This window comes from Haliotis rufescens, unplaced genomic scaffold (assembly GCF_023055435.1).
Source record: "Haliotis rufescens isolate VD_foot unplaced genomic scaffold, xgHalRufe1.0.p SCAF_5, whole genome shotgun sequence".
Lineage (NCBI taxonomy): Eukaryota > Metazoa > Mollusca > Gastropoda > Lepetellida > Haliotidae > Haliotis > Haliotis rufescens.
The window spans coordinates 23,138,627-23,155,272 of record NW_025964223.1 but is presented as its reverse complement, the minus strand read 5'-3'; the positions used below and the strand labels follow the sequence as shown (position 1 = coordinate 23,155,272).

The 16,646-nt window shown below is 39.6% G+C and overlaps 1 protein-coding gene across 1 annotated transcript; it reads right to left on the bottom strand.

Annotated features, from left to right (window-relative positions):
* Window positions 1–5,220: 5,220 nt before the first annotated feature.
* LOC124112530 (probable beta-D-xylosidase 5) lies at window positions 5,221–16,410 on the bottom strand. Its single transcript, XM_048384038.1, has 12 exons — window positions 16,048–16,410; window positions 14,415–14,574; window positions 13,104–13,274; window positions 12,839–12,930; window positions 10,864–11,093; window positions 10,164–10,417; window positions 8,485–8,707; window positions 7,618–7,707; window positions 7,212–7,423; window positions 6,831–7,031; window positions 6,472–6,646; window positions 5,221–5,515 (listed from the first exon to the last, which is right to left on the bottom strand). Exons 1-12 carry the CDS (start codon window positions 16,356–16,358, stop codon window positions 5,400–5,402), a joined length of 2,235 nt encoding a protein of 744 aa, XP_048239995.1. The 5' UTR covers window positions 16,359–16,410; the 3' UTR covers window positions 5,221–5,399.
* Window positions 16,411–16,646: the final 236 nt, after the last annotated feature.

Genomic DNA, 16,646 nt, shown 5'->3' with positions numbered 1-16,646 from the left:
CTACTTGGGTTTCTTTTGCGTGTGAGTATATATATTACCTTCATTTATTTATAATTATATACGTCACAGACCAGACATGTGGTCATACGTATACCGTGTACTGTGAAGATGAAAGAAATCTGAGTTTACGACGATGATTGCTATATATGAAACTTTGAAATGAATGTTTGTATGGTTGATGTAATGTTTAAATCGATTTAAGTCCGTTTAATGTTGGAGGAATACACGAATGACTCAGGACATAAAACTTCAGGTTCGCCATTTTCGTAAAATGGTGAAGGACTGGAATGGTGCTGGCGTGCACGTTGATCCACATAGCGTCGTGACCTTTCACGTTTACAATTGAAGTGTCGGGACAACAGTGGAGGTGACATAGTGACGTTTGTGTCCACACCAGGAATAATTAAAATGTGCCCCTGTGTCCCGAGGCATGTGAGATTATCACATATGGGATACTAAGAATGGAAGACGTATCCACAGTAGAGCTAGATATACAGAATAAGTGACACATAAGCGTTCAAGAAACTTGTTTTGACCACAGTCAATTGGAAGTAGTTGAACACGTTCTACTTGAGTGTTGGAGCAGCAATGTTGAACCATTTGTTATGGACTATATGTACCCCAACATCAATAAATGCACATCTATAGTCGAATAAGTTTCATTTTCTACATGGTGTTGTAGTTGGGTAATGTACCTAAAATGAGGTATATGCATTTTGTAGTCTTTGATCATTATTTATACCACATTCAGCAATATTCCAACTGTATCACGGCCATATGTAAATAATCTGTCGGGACGAGGCACCAACTTCTGATTTTGTTGATGTACATGTATGATCTAATCAATACATATAGCCTGGTCATCCAATCCCCCTTTTGTGAGCATCCTCTATTAGAGGCTTGATGGTCTGGCTACCCCTTCTGTCCCGTTATCGGCTGTATCGGCTGATGACCAAATCACATAGCTTGAGGCCGGTCATGTTAATGTCATAAAGAACACCATCCAAAGGCATCTGAAACGCCATAGTCAATAACTAAGGTATGTATCAGTACAGCGGGGTTTGGAAAACATGTATTCAGGTCTTATGATAGTGAGTGGGTGGTCTGTAGTTTGGTTTTGCACCTCTTTGGACATTAGGGGGATAGGAACGTCATCAGTACCCTCACCATCCCCACGCCATCGGACAGACCAGATCATCCACCCGGCACCTCAGACAGTGAGGAGCTGCCATGGTGAATGATAAAAACTTTATGATGCTTACTATAGCTAGTTAACACACGACGGCTATTATCATAGATCTGCTACAAGGACACATGTCGTGGTGAGCATCAATTCCATGATACTGTGTCATGGGCAAGGTGATAATTTGTCACAATCACCTGTCGACTCGTGTTACGGGTCATCAGTGGTAGCAGACTATTTGTGTCAGATCATTTGTCTCGATTAAACGAAACACGTTGCTGTCTGGATAATGCTCAATAATACTAGGTTATTAATGAAACAAATCTGATGATTCTATGACAACAGAACGTGAAAATTCGGAACAGAAGAACATAATCGTATCATATACATTTATACAAACAGCACGGGGAGCGCAGCAGAGTTGAAGAGTGCGCCTTTGGTTGCGCCTGATGAGCGCCGGTTCGAAACACCTCGCGTGAAGTATTGGCCATAGGTTCAACAACCTGGGCGTTAAACCAAAATAATTTATTGTTCATCAGTCCGTTGTGCATGTTGTTCTGTGGAGTATTACACGTGGCTCATTTGATTCGGATACATAATGACAGCGATGTTCGTTTAATTGCCAGAGAGTTGTGGTCGTGCGGTTAGGGATGGGCGGAGAAAGTACATTCGGTAAAAAGACTTTGGTCAGAAATACCGTATTCTGATCAATCATAATCTACCCTGTTGTGTATCAGGTGTGTATTCTTTTTAATGTATCAGAAACCTATCATCGTTGGTTCGAATGCCACGTTCCCCCAGCTTATGTCCTTTGGTTTGTAACTCAAATAGGGCAAGGAGAAACAGTTTAGGTTCAATTGTTACATTAACAAGGAGACCACAGACAAGTCAAGTTTTGAATAGGATTAATCTCTTTGGACCATTATTTCTGGCAATCACAGATGTGATTTACTTATGATGCAGACTTGGCCAGAGCAGTGACTGATACACAGTATGCCGCGTCGCTTGAATGAATGTTTGACAAATCGTGGCGGTTTTACACACAACTGATCCAAAAACGTTAACGTTGAAATTCCCATTTTGCCCCTGTCGTCCTTCAAGATCGTTGGAGGTCATAAGTTCTACTGTATGACTTCATACCAGTTGTAATGTTTTCCCAATCCGTTCATTGATCACACAACTATTACTAGAACGCTTACAGTTTTGGAAATTTCAAGTTATTTCCGAGTATCCCTACTTCTTTTAAGAATATATTAAATGCCATTACATATTTCATAGTAGGCCAGATTGTCCCCATGTCCTGCTTTGTTCATTGTTTTGTAACAAATTACCATCCAGCTAAATACCCAAAGCATGTACTTTGGCCTCTATTTCCGGAGTGGTCTTCATTTCCCCTTTTTTTAATTGACAAAACACGGCTAGAAGGGTACGTACCTATTGTAGCTTCACGTGTTACTGTATGTTAACAAAAACGACTACGCTATTTCCATAATCATTCGAAATTTCTTCTACATGTAGATCATGGTTCATTGTGCGATTCAGACCTTATCACAAGCATAAGAGCCATTTATTTATATAAAAAAACAAACAGATATTGCAGCATAATACAGCAGTTTACACATACAGTTGTATTGTTATATGTCTACTAGCTGTACAAATATTATATAATCTGTCAGGATATGATGGTAATGTTCAATCTCAGGGAATTATTCCTTTCAGAACTGCAACAGAAAAGAATTCGACAGGAATGGACATACAACAGATTTTTATATGGAGATTTATTGACGAAAAGGGATGGGATTGAATGTTGTTAAAGGGCTGATCAACTAACCAAAAATAACACACATCACCATACACCTGAAGGTCGCAGCAAGGCCCAGAGCCTGAGGAAATCCTGTAGCGTTGCCTGACCTCAACTCTCAGACATTCCGTGTTCCAAGAATATGGCTCGATAGCCAGCCGGGGGATAGTACCCGCTCCACCCCTCGCCATCGGATGCTGGATCTCATCTATGGAGAGACGACTGACTAGATCATCAACCCTGTCGCTCCATTCAGTGAGATGTTTCTGAAGGGGAAGTCTGCCAGCCCCTGGATCAGGACCATACACAGGATACAAGCTTAAGCAAGGACTGTCCACGAACCTGCTGCCATGTTGTCAGCTACAACTAATAAAAGCTATGTTCTAGCAGACGTGTACACGGTCTATATTTTCAACCTTCTGATATGGATTTAGGGAGATGCTTACTCAATCTATTATGTTATCATAGATTGTCTGACACTGATTTATGATATACATGTATGAATATTGACATTGGGTTTTTATAATTATATGTGTCAGGGACAAGACATGTGGTCATACGGTGTACTTTGAAGATATAAGACGTCATTTGACTTAATGTTCGAGTAAAAACCCGAATGACTCAGGACATAGAACTTCATGTTTACCATTTTTGTAAAATTGTTAAGCACGGGTATGCTGCTGCCCTGCACGTTAATCCACACAGCGTAGTAACGTCAGAGTAAGAACTAATTTGAAAATCATTTGCCAGGATATGTTTGAAGTGTAGTTTGGTATATAATATATATGTTGCATGATACATCAACAGTGAGGTGTTTCTGAAGGGGAAGTCTGCTAGCCCCTGGACCAGGGCCATATACTGGATACAAAAGGCTGGCATGTGGTAGATGTTAAAGCAACGTGTGTTATAATATGTCGTCTCTGAAACTGCTATAAGGATATATCACTGCAAACACGAATTAAAACGTCGTTGTTTCCGTAAATGGTCATTGGACGGAAAAAAGACTACAAATTAATTGGTGAGCGTCCAGAAAGTGTCCGGAAAAGCGTCGAGATCTTAGAAGGGACATTGTCGCGTTGTCGCATTGTTGCCCTTACGAAGACAAGCATTTGACGAATTGTCGTATTGTTGCACGTATTGGATACAAGGCCCACACACCTGCTGCCATGGTGTCAAAGGATACTGATTCAAACTACCCACATGTTAAACCAACGTAACTATGTTACCATATGTATTCCCTGACACTAATATAGGGATGTCTGTAGAGGTGAGCACAATGAAGAAACTGTGTCAAGGACAACATGTAGAGAAGTGATAAATTGTTTTAAGATTGCTGATTCGACATGATTTAAAAGGTATCTAACAGGTCAATGAATATATAGTGATTATAGTTGCTATGTCTACATATACACCTGAAAACCTACATTGTTGGCTGTTTGTGATTGTGGAATATGTATGTTATGTCAAGCGCTGTCGAGTCTTGAACTTTAATCTTTATGTAAATACAAGAATGTATATTTGTGGTTGGTTTGTGTGTTTATTTATATTTTTACTTTCGAATTTTGGTAACACTGAATGTATAAACATCACTCACACGTTCATTCTTATGTATATCATGTTCTACTGATTGTTCATTCCTCCCGAGCAATGGTAAATTTACAGGTCCAGAGTGTGACATGTAAATTGGAGAAAAATTCATTTCAACATTGAAATATTGGCATCACATAACCAGATTTCTGGCCTCAAGCGTCCTGCGGGTTCCGGAATACCACTTACCAGGGCTCGCAATCAGGCAGTGGGGTTGACACCTTCAGGAATGATATAAGAAACTGAGTGAAGATATGACATAAAATAGCAAGTGATTCCTGGTCAGATAACATTATGATATTTCATCAAAGAAGCAGAGGGTAGTGGAAGAAGACAATAACTACCAGAAAGCTTAGGATACCGACATGCAGCAAATAAGACACAACTCCTCTAATAGGAGAAGTTGTTTTTTAAACAACTGACATTCCACTGCGTGCTGCACGATATATTGCTATCGACGTCAACGGATCCAGATAAAATCTTGATCAGTTCATTCTTTCACCGGTACATGTAACTGGTATATTATTCACTTCGGATGTCAGATAATCTTATATATCTCATCAACAAACAATCGTGTCAACCAGCACTCAATATCTACCTGTAACATATCAATACAATCTATAAATTATTATACAAAAAAGTCATTGCATTTGAAACAAATAGCTCTCTTTATTGAAGGGTTATTTCTCTGTTATATGTCCTAGTCAGTAGTCATTTTCTTTTATATTAGTATTGTTAATCACTCATGACAGATTAACCATAGTAATATGAAATAGTATATAACCACACCGTTCAACACAGTAACTGTACAATGCCGTGTACAACATTTTAATATCGTCCTAACAATTTGGATCCCACGATCTTGTATGTGTTGCAGACCACGTTGGAACTTATTTGCTTCTTCTGGTTTGGCTGTTGACCTCCAACATAAAGCATCAACTCCCCTGGAAATCAAACAGTGTCAAATTACTGAGAGGTACGTATTTTCTCCATTTTGAATGTGTATATAATGGTTATTGTCAGCAGTGACATGGGTACTTCACCGTCATGATCTATTGCCCATTTAAAGTTCACAATGTAGGCCTAGACTTTGTAATTGGTGACATTTGGGAAACGGCTACATTGTCTCTAGGACATTACGATGATCATTAAGACAGACCGTATCAAGGGATGTTTTGATGAACTGAATAAAACTGCATAGATTTGCCAATTGACCCGAGCCTTGTCTCCCATTTAAAGAAAAATCATTTCTGACGAGAGGAAAGTCAATAATGTTGATGACAAATGTAACTATGATTAACTAGCAAAGAAATTAGTTCCAAACATGTTATATATTAATTAAATGAGAATTTACTATTTTTAATGAAGGCGTTACAGTTGATTTGAGCATTAAAATAATATTTATTCCCAAAAGCAGGAGTATATGGAAACCTAAGGTGGTACTGAGGGCTCTGTTACCGTGCCATCTTAAGTTAGTTTGTAGACTACTTCCATGTATCTATATACATACATGGTCTGACGGGCATATCAGGGCACTGCTACCATAAATGAAGCTGGATTATGTTACCTTTTTTTCTGTTGAGCATGTATTGTTTGAGTTTTGCTTGTTCTTTAACGCCGCATTCAAGCAAAACGACGTCGGTATGAATATACTCGTGTCTCGACCAGATAAACCAGTGACTGATGCTATGAGCAGCGATGACAGCGTAGTCATTGGGCCTAACCAAGCTATCCACGTAGTACAAAAATACATGTAGGTAGATTTAGACCAATGCTAACCCGTTCATAATGTTCACAAAAATATTAAGACTTTCATTCTTTTATAAATAATCGAACAAAATATTATTCACACTGGATAGAAAATGCCTCATAGTGAGAAAGTGTTCAATATACCACTTACCCTCCTCCACTGCCCAGCCTTTGTTGTCCACCCACACTGCCATACTTTCGGCAGAGACGGTGAAATTAATGTTGACGTCGCCATTGCCAGGGATCGTGACTCGGTCGAACCAGGCCAGTTGCAACTGTGGAGTCGGTTGGGTGGCATTCATCCACTGTATGTAGACTTGTATAACCTGGACAAAATATAGCATGTGAACATACTTATTGGAAAATAGGGTGTTTGTATATTTTGTTTATGCTTTGGGGGATACTTAAAATGAACTAAAACATTTATCCATTATTCAAATAAGTAGCTTATTGGTTGGGCAATATGTACAAAGTTAAGCACTGAATCTGAGGTCCAGGAGTAAAACCAACCTCATCTCCATCAATATTCCCGGTGTTGCCGATAGTGACCATGCCGTGAAGATCTTGTCCCGCTTGGATTGTAGTGGGATTCTCCAGTAGGAAGTATTTAAACTGAGTGTACGACAACCCGTAACCGTAAGGGTACAGAGGATCTCCCTTGAAATACCGATACGTCTTCCCTTCCATTGAATATTCGGTAATATTAAAGATCTAGGAAAACAAATTCAAAAAATAATTTGACTATTGTAAACGTTCATGATAATTCAAGCGGTTCGTGATCTGCAAGGTTAACATTTCTACTCGTTACTGCGCCAGAATATCAACTTTGCAGGACAGGTGAGCTAAACATGTTTTTTGACAAGAAAACACAAATATCCACTATATACTAACCTGATCCTCTGTGGCGGGCCATGTAGCAGGCATTCTACCGGCAGGATTCGAACTTGGACCTTCGTTAATGATCACACGTCTCAAAGCCTCCCCTGTTGCCTGTGCTGGGAAGAAACATTCCAAGATGGCGGCGATGTCGGAGCTTTCATCAGCCCAAGTTACATTGAGGGCACCAGCGTTAAACAGTAGGAGAACTACAGGGGTCGTATTTCCTGTAGACAGGAGAACATAAGCCACCTAAAACTCACAACATGTGAAATACTTGTTTCGCAATAACTGCAATAGTTGAAATTTGGAAATATTATCTACCGGACTCTCGGTTGTGTTTTAAAATGAGGTCACATTGGAAATAACAGCATAGATCTTGCGTTATGAAACAACAATTTGAGTGTTTTAGTTTACTGACTGTAAGCAGCGACGTCTCGAAGCAACTGAAGTTGATAACCGGGGAGGTTGATGTCATAGCGATCGTTGCCCTCGGATTCAATCGTCCGCCCTGAAATACGCATAAGGACAAGTTGACAGGAGTGGATACAAACTAAATGATGGATATACGAGGGCTGGTCAAAACGGTCTAAGCCTGACTGACTTTCAACTATGGGCCAAAACAACTAGTCAATGTTGTACATTGTTTGAGTAGTTTATTGCCATTGTATTTGGTCTGTTGAGGCCATTTGTAAATCAGTGACAGCCAGTTAATGACCGCATGTCACAAGTATATGGGGATAAGAGCCCTAGCTATTCCACTTAAACCGTTCGGCGCTATGTGTAAGGCTTGGAGAACAAGCTTTGATGATGATCCTTGGTCTGGACGTCCCTCAACTTCCATCATTGAAGATTGACTTTCGATATGAGAAGTGGATTGAAAAGTAGGGAGATTATGTTGAAAAGAAAATTAAGAACACTTGTACAATTGTTGGTTTTGTTTGTTAGGGTTAGAACCTTTTTGGCCAGTACTCGTATTCCACTTCTGAGTGAGTGAGTGAGTGTGGGTTTACGCCGCTTGTAGCAATATTCCAGCAATATCACGGCGGGTGACCCATGTGGGGAGTCGAGGCTTGGTCTTCGGCGTGACGAGCTAACGCTTTAACCTCTAGGCTACCCCACTGGCCCTCTTCTTGTAAAGTAAACGAGTACGATTTTGTCGCCTTAAGTCTGAAATAACGACGTAAATCTTTACTGAAATAACTTAGTTTTTAACATGTGTGAGACTATTTAAAAAAGAAACAAATTGTCTTGCCAAATGTGTTGGATTTATGGTTATCCGAATTACCTGTTCCAAGACATACAAATATAACTTCTGTCATGGCAACTGCCTTCTTGATTGATGCGTTGTCATAATGTTTACAAAAGTTGTCGTCACAGCCGGCTGCGTAGTTGACAGATTGCCCCAGTTTAGCTAGTCCTTGCAGAGGAGTTTTGACAAAGGTGTGGAATGTCTCAGGTGCATAGTTCCCAAACAACAGCTCAGAATTATTGGCCATGGGTCCAACAATCTAGGAAGAAATATGTTACCAGCGGAATCAGAATGGACTCAGCTTCTAGCAGAGACGTCTCGTGATTATGGATGGTGTGTTGATGCTTCTATAATGCATTTCTATTTGCATTTAGTAAATCGCAAGTCTTGTGTTTTGCCCTTTACATTTAAACATAATATGTCCTGAATCAGCATTTTCAAAATTTGTGGATTGAAAGAAGATGGTCATTGGGTAGGTCCCGTGATTTGAGCTGTGTTGTCGACCTGAACTAAGGAAACCGACAATAGACTACATCATGTAGCTTTATAAACTCAAACATGTTTACATCATTATGCTTTACCCACATACAAGACGGGGATTGAAAGCATGTAGCACATCTGCATGATAAGCCAACATGAAGTGGACACCATTAAGGTGAATAAGGTTCATGTAAACCTTGCTGGGTTCAGTTTAGTTCCGTAAATCATTATTATGACGTCACATCGTTTATTGTGACGCAAACGATATGACATAACAGTCAGATAAATAAAAGCGACAAACCCCTTTCCATATTCATAAGAAATATCTGCCAATAGCAATGTCGATTGTACGATTCCGACTACGGTTCATGAGCATGTGTTCATGAATCACTAACAAATAGTAATGATAGCAGGTGTTCCCGAAATGATGAGTGTATCCTGCCCAATAGGTTGTACCCGTCACAAACACATGCAAAGGCAAGCCAATTGTTCACCTTAACACGGGAACATATTGCATAGGACATCATTGCTGTTTCTGATAGGTCAAATTTGGAAATGTCGTCCTTCTGCCATTAAACGTTTTAAAAGCTTTACTGAAGCCATGAATGTTGCAACATTGATGACATAGCTTCTGAGCAAGAGTCGTATGACGCTTTTTGAAATCTTGGTAGAAAGAGCATGCTCCGTTGTACCACCAAGGATTGGAGCTGTTGGAATATTGCTCGACATAAAGGGAAAGTTGACTATTGGAAAGTTGAAGTCATCTCTCTTGTCATTTAATCGTTCTTGTCACTGAGGCGTCAAATTTGGAAATGTCGTCCACATGTCCACTATAATACTTTTCGAAATCTTTACTGAGGCATTGAATGTTGTAACCTTGAAACAGCTTCTGAGCAAGAATCGTATAACGTTCTTTGAATTTTTAGGTAGACCAAGATTTCAAGCTATCTCAAGCTAAAACCTGAAATACACTGTCGATTTCCATCGTTTTAACTGCCCCAAAAAACATTGTCACACATACTGTGAAATGTGAAGTAACCGCAACTCTACATTAACCGACCAACAATGATTGAGAAGAATATATATCATTATATATATTATCGGCTTCAATCAGAGGCGGTAAATGTGTTTCGAATTCATTGACCAATTAAATCGAGTATTTTCAAAGTTCATGGTATAATTGTTCCTTCATGTAGATTGTCAACAAAATATAATAGAACTTTTGTTATACTCACAGCAATCCTGTCGAAGGTGTCTTTCTTCAGTGGCAACATGTCTCCTTCGTTCTTCAGTAAAACAAAGGTCTCCATGGCTGCCTCGATTGCAAGCATCTGGTGAGCCTCGCTTTCAATCACAGAGAGGTCAAGTTTGGAATAGGGGTTCATTTCTGGAGGATCAAACTCGCCCAACCTCATTCGGGTGTAGAACAAGGGTTTGACGCTTTCTCTGACTTTCTCCTCTGTAAGCTTGCCTTGATTTATTGCATCGACTAAAAGTATTACATATGTTATAATTCGATATGATAATAAGACAGTTAGTTGAAGGAGCTATTTGATAACATCGGACACTCTTTAAGATACTCGACAATCAAATCGGGAAATCTTTTCTCTCACAAATTTATGATTGTGTAGCAAGTAAAACAATAAGGAAAGCTTAATATATAAAATGTATAATTTGTCAAAAGAAAATGTACCAGCGTGAGCAAGGGTCATTGTAAAATAAAACGTGCCAGATTAAAACTACCATGCAGGAATAATTGGAATAATTGCTCTTAGTATGCGTTATTTTTAACTACAGCCAACTAGTCTTTGTGACTGTGAGTCTTTCTATAGAAATGCAATCCTTCATGTGTGTACACATTTCATGCACGATTAACAAATATCCATACACAATAAACATATATTAAGTATTGTAATGATGTTTCTATGGTATTACCTATTGAGAAGTATGTTAGGTTTTGCTCTTTTCTTTGATTCAATTCCAAGTTGCATCCAGCGTTCACACAGTCGGAGGCGATGTCCACATAGTTATCGGCGTAGTGGTGACCACGTAGAATGTTCTCTATGGCGCCCCCGTCGCTCACGACGTAACCTTTGAAACCCCACTCCTCTCGCAGAATGTCGTTCAAGAGCTGTTTACTGGCACACGTCGGTACGCCGTTTATGCTGTGTGAATGGCATGGACATATTACCAGAACGTATAATGTAACTGCAGTCGTATCACCATCACCGCGAAAATTGATAAAGAATTCTACGATTCCTGCATACCATAAAAAGTAATTCATTTTTAAGTGTCGAATTCAGGAAATGACTCATTTCTCTCTTCATATAATTATAAGTTCTTAACGAGAACACACCCATGTGTTCAGAGTTTCAATACATGGTAAAGAAGTAAACTTGTTTCCTCTTTTCCTTTCTGGTCATGAGGTTAACGCGACAGATTCGGTACTAGTACATTGTACGAAAACATAGGTATGCTTACCTATTGTAGCGACACATGCCTCTGTATGTTCCTTCTTCGCTTACCCATTAAAGCTACACATGCCTCTGTATGTTACTTCATGACTCACCTATTATAGCTACACATGCCTCTGTACGTTCCTTCTTGACTCACCTATTATAGCTACACATGCCTCTGTATTTTCCTTCTTGACTTACCTATTGTAGCGACACATGCCTCTGTATGTTCCTTCTTAACTTACCTATTGTAGCTACACATGCCTCTGTATGTTCCTTCTTGAATTACCTATTATAGCTACACATGCCTCTGTATGTTCCTTCTTCACCTACCTATTGTAGCTAAACATGCCTCTGTGTGTTCCTTCTTGAATCACCTATTATAGCTTCACATGCCTCTGTATGTTCCTTCTTCAATTACCTATTGTAGCTACACATGCCTCTGTATGTTCCTTCTTGAATTACCTATTATAGCTACACATGCCTCTGTATGTTCCTTCTTCACTTACCTATGATAGCTACACATGCCTCTGAATGTTCCTTCTTGACTCACCTATGATAGCTACACATGCCTCTGTATGTTCCTTCTTGACTCACCTATTATAGCTACACATGCCTCTGTATGTTCCTTCTTGACTCACCTATTATAGCTACACATGCCTCTGTATGTTCCTTTTGAACTTACCTATTGTAGCTACACATGCCTCTGTATGTTCCATCCTGACCTACATAATGTAGCTACACATGCCTCTGTATGTTCCATCCTGACCTACATAATGTAGCTACACATGCCTCTGTATGTTCCATCCTGACCTACATAATGTAGCTACACATGCCTCTGTATGTTCCATCCTGACCTACATAATGTAGCTACACATGCCTCTGTATGTTCCTTCTTCGATTACCTATTGTAGCTACACATGCCTCTGTATGTTCATTCTTCAATTACCTATTATAGCTACACATGCCTCTGTATGTTCCTTCTTGACTCACCTATTATAGCTACACATGCCTCTGTGTGTACCTTCTTGACTCACCTATTATAGCTACACATGCCTCTGTATGTTCCATCCTGACCTACATAATGTAGCGACACATGCCTCTGTATGTTCCATCCTGACCTACATAATGTAGCTACACATGCCTCTGTATGTTCCATCCTGACCTACATATTGCATCTCAGACTGCATATTCCTGGTTGACTTACCTGTTGTAGCTGCACGTGATACTGTATGTTCCATCTTGACTTGACTATTGTAGCTAAACGTGACACTATGTCCCATCCTGACTTACATATTCTAGATATGTTCCTGCTTGGATTACATATTGTAGCTACACATGCCTCTGTATTTTCCATCCTGACCTACACATTGCACCTCATATGACACTGCATATTCCTGGTTGACTTACCTATTGTAGCTACACATGACACTGCATATTCCTGGTTGACTTACCTATTGTAGCTGCACATGATACTGTATGTTCCAGCCTTTACACAGGCTCTGAAGGCAGGCAGGAAGGTCGTTCGAAGGTCGCGCTCGCTAACCTGGTCGTACAAGTAAAATAAACTGTAGATAGGAAGCTGCAGAACTGGATATCTATTTTAATATGGGCTCAAACCAAATTAGTGACTTGAATTGGGCATGTGTTAATTTACACCGCAAAATCTTCTCCACGGGAAGGTGATACAGACCCTCATGCTACCTGTGGCTTGTTTACCTTGGCATCGAACTTCATCCTTGAAATGGGTTTATCCTCTGGCCCATCATAAGCTGCGAAGTGTTTACATCCAGCGTTTGCGCGCACATAGCGCGTGTCATTGCCCTGTAGTCCCTGGACGAAGGTAGCTGCGAGAACGCCGCTCTGGAAAGGGTCTTCTCCATATGTTTCCTGTTGTTGCAATGAATGACTGAATGAATAGGCTTTGTTCCAAAAATATCAAAATCACAATAACTTCAAGGAATTCCATCTTGACTCATGGGCACACGATATGCATTAATCCTGCGTTATTTATTCTGCCTTTCATTATACTCTTTGTGTTGAGGAAGACTACACTGGTTTGATAAAGGAGTTTCACAATAATTCATTTCGAATAACTGCGTTGTTATCCCAATGGCCACTCCCGCCAATATAAGGTTACAGTGGTATTAATGGGAAATAAATACATTGAAAAGTTAAATATCTCTTTCAAGGCATGTTAGATTGTAAGATACATGCAAATGATTTAAATTATGAGACGTATTTCATAAAATAATTACAAGTGTAAAAATATTCACTGTGAAACTCGTTGCCGCAAGTGAAGCGGCATATACACGTGTAAATCAACCTTAATTCTCAAAACTATCTGTGATTGGAACATCGATCACATCATTTGATATATAGTTAGAAGCTTTGGATATTTGATGGAAATGCAAATTTGATTTAAAACTTTGCATTCCTGAGCATATGGAACACTGATCAACCGTGCAACCTGTAAGATCTGTAAAGAATAGTTGAAGTCGATATGTAACCCACTAAGAAAATAGCGTCGAGTCAGTGGAAATAACCATTGCCAAGTTTTACTGATTATTTAGTTTTGAATCGCCACTTCCAAATTCATATTGATTCTGATTTGTACATGTACAAATTCCACAATGTATTGTGTTTGGATTTTATTTGGAAAGTTTGTACATGGGATGTGGCATATTCAAGAGAATGCATTAATTCATGTTCATCTTATTAGCTTATGATGTTTTTCTTCACTTTCGCAATTCCATCATTATGGCAGGATTGTGAGGTTTTTTATCAGAAATGACAAAGTATTTTTCCTCGTTCACCTGGGAGTATCGGTAAGGTCTCCTTGACAATATTCCGTTGACACACATGTTTGATTATCACGATTCCGAGTACACGAGTTGTCAGTGTCTTAAACTCACATAGTTATACTTTCTTCATGGAACATTAGTCACATGTGAGTGGGGTCTAAATGATCTTATTACGAAAATGTTCAAACGTATACAAAATAAAAGGAACCCCACGTTTATCACTTACCTGACTTCTGCCCCACCTGGGGTCCCTGACAATGTTGATGACAGGACTGAAGCAGCTTACTCCCATGTGTTCCCCATGGAGGCCACTTCTACTGTAGTTGTTGTACTTAGCCCTGACTTCTACCCCAGTTGCCTCCCCTATTTGGAACACCAAACGGGGGCTGAAACATTGAAGAAGCAAGACGCTGAGGACAACTTTTAATCCCTTTTACCAAAAGAGTCATCATCCGTTTCAGAAATTAAGTACAAGTGGCAGTCATACTGGTAGTATGAACACTGAGGTTTTGGGTAAAGGACACGTTCAGAAGTACGAGCTCGAGGGGACTCAGACTGGCTTAGAATATTTTAGACAACCAATTATTAAAACAAATTACCACAAGGATTTGTCTAGATCTTATGAATAATTTACATATACGACAGTGCCACAAGGACTTGTCTGGATCTTATGAATAATTTACATATACGACAGTGCCACAAGGACTTGTCTGGATCTTATGAATAATTTACATATACGACAGTGCCACAAGGACTTGTCTGGATCTTATGAATAATTTACATATACGACAGTGCCACAAGGACTTGTCTGGATCTTATGAATAATTTACATATACGACAGTGCCACAAGGACTTGTCTGGATCTTAAAAATAATTTACATATACGACGTTGCCACAAGGACTTGTCTAGATCTTATGAATAATTTACATATACGACAGTGCCACAAGGACTTGTCTGGATCTTATGAATAATTTACAGATACGACAGTGCCGGAATTAAATGAGAGAAGAGATCCTTTCTCAATTTACATGTAAGACCCTGTACTTTATATTTTGAGGTTACCAGAGCATGGCATCTATTTAAGGTTACAACGCTTTCACCTTATCTATTTTCCTAGAATTAGCAAGTGTCAGACGCTTATCTTATGAAACAGAATCCACATACCACAGAGACATGTTTGTTTTTTGTGCAGATAAGACTTACTGGAACACAACGAAATCGCATAATCAGCTTTAACTCTAAATCAGAATTAAGTGTTTTTGTGTTCAAGTCTACCTCCAAACACATCGAATGATTCGAAACCGGGCGACGCATTATCGCATGCCTAAATACCCAGACCAACCTACTGTGATTTGTGTTGCCATTTTACCAAATTATTACAAAGAACCGAATATGTGTTTTCAAAGAGTCTCAGGACGTATTAATCTACATGAAGGGAATTCATTATTGTGGCATTGAGACTTATGAAAACGATTGAGGACTCCTGACAGGGCGGAAACACCCACACACTAATTGTCGAGGTCGACATATGTACATGTATGGACATGTTTTGTAAGTTGTTTGCGGGTATCTTCCAACGTCAACGCCATAGACGTCTCGAATTTCTCCTGAAACAGATATGCCTAAAAAGGAAATGAGTGGTAAATTATAGAAACCTATTTGCTAAAAAATCGTGATGAAACCAAGTATAGACTAAAAGGGTATTGCACCACCGTCAGCATGTCATGTTAATCTGTAACCACTACTAGTAATAGATATACCCGTTACGGGTAGAATTGTCTTATAAATAGATTTTAAAAAACACGTAAAAATTCATTCAAAATAATGTTTTTGTTTGTTAAAAAGACATCACATGTACCTAAAGGAGGCAGCAAGACCCAGAGCCTGGGGAAATCCTGTAGCGTTGCCTGACGACACATCACCTCTCAGACATTCCGTGTTCCAAACGTATGGCTCGATACCCAGTCGGGGGATAGGAGGGGTGCCATCATTAACCGCTCCACCCCTCGCCATCTGATGCTGGATCTCATCTATGGAGAGACGACTGACTAGATCATCCACCCTGTCGCTCCAGGACAGTGAGGTGTTTCTGAAGGGGAAGTCTGCCAGTCCCTGGATAGGGACCGTACATAGGAAACAAACAAGAGCGGTCCACGCACCTGCTGCCATGTTGTCAGCGACTACTGATATAATATAATGTATGCATTAGTAGACGCGTTCACGGCCTTCATCTTCAACCTGCTGTGCTTATGCAACCTATTACGTTATCACAGATCGTCCGACACTGATAAAGGGATTTACATGTACATAAACTTTTAAGAAAACTATAGTGGATGCTCGGGAAAAACTTCACATTCCTAAAATAAGATATATTAGTTCCGAGTAAAAACTTCCTGATTATAATGAGTGAGTGAGTTTACGCCGCTTTTAGCAATATTCCAAGCGGGGGACACCGGA

Coding starts and splice junctions, on each gene's coding strand:
- LOC124112530 (XM_048384038.1), bottom strand. CDS start 16,358: ATGGCAGCAGGTGCGTGGACCGCTCTTGTTTGTTTCCTATGTACGGTC. Junction 8,708..10,163: donor ACACCTTCGACAGGATTGCT/GTGAGTATAACA, acceptor ATTTCTTCCTAG/ATTGTTGGACCCATGGCCAA. Junction 5,516..6,471: donor AGGCTGGGCAGTGGAGGAGG/GTAAGTGGTATA, acceptor TTTGATTTCCAG/GGGAGTTGATGCTTTATGTT.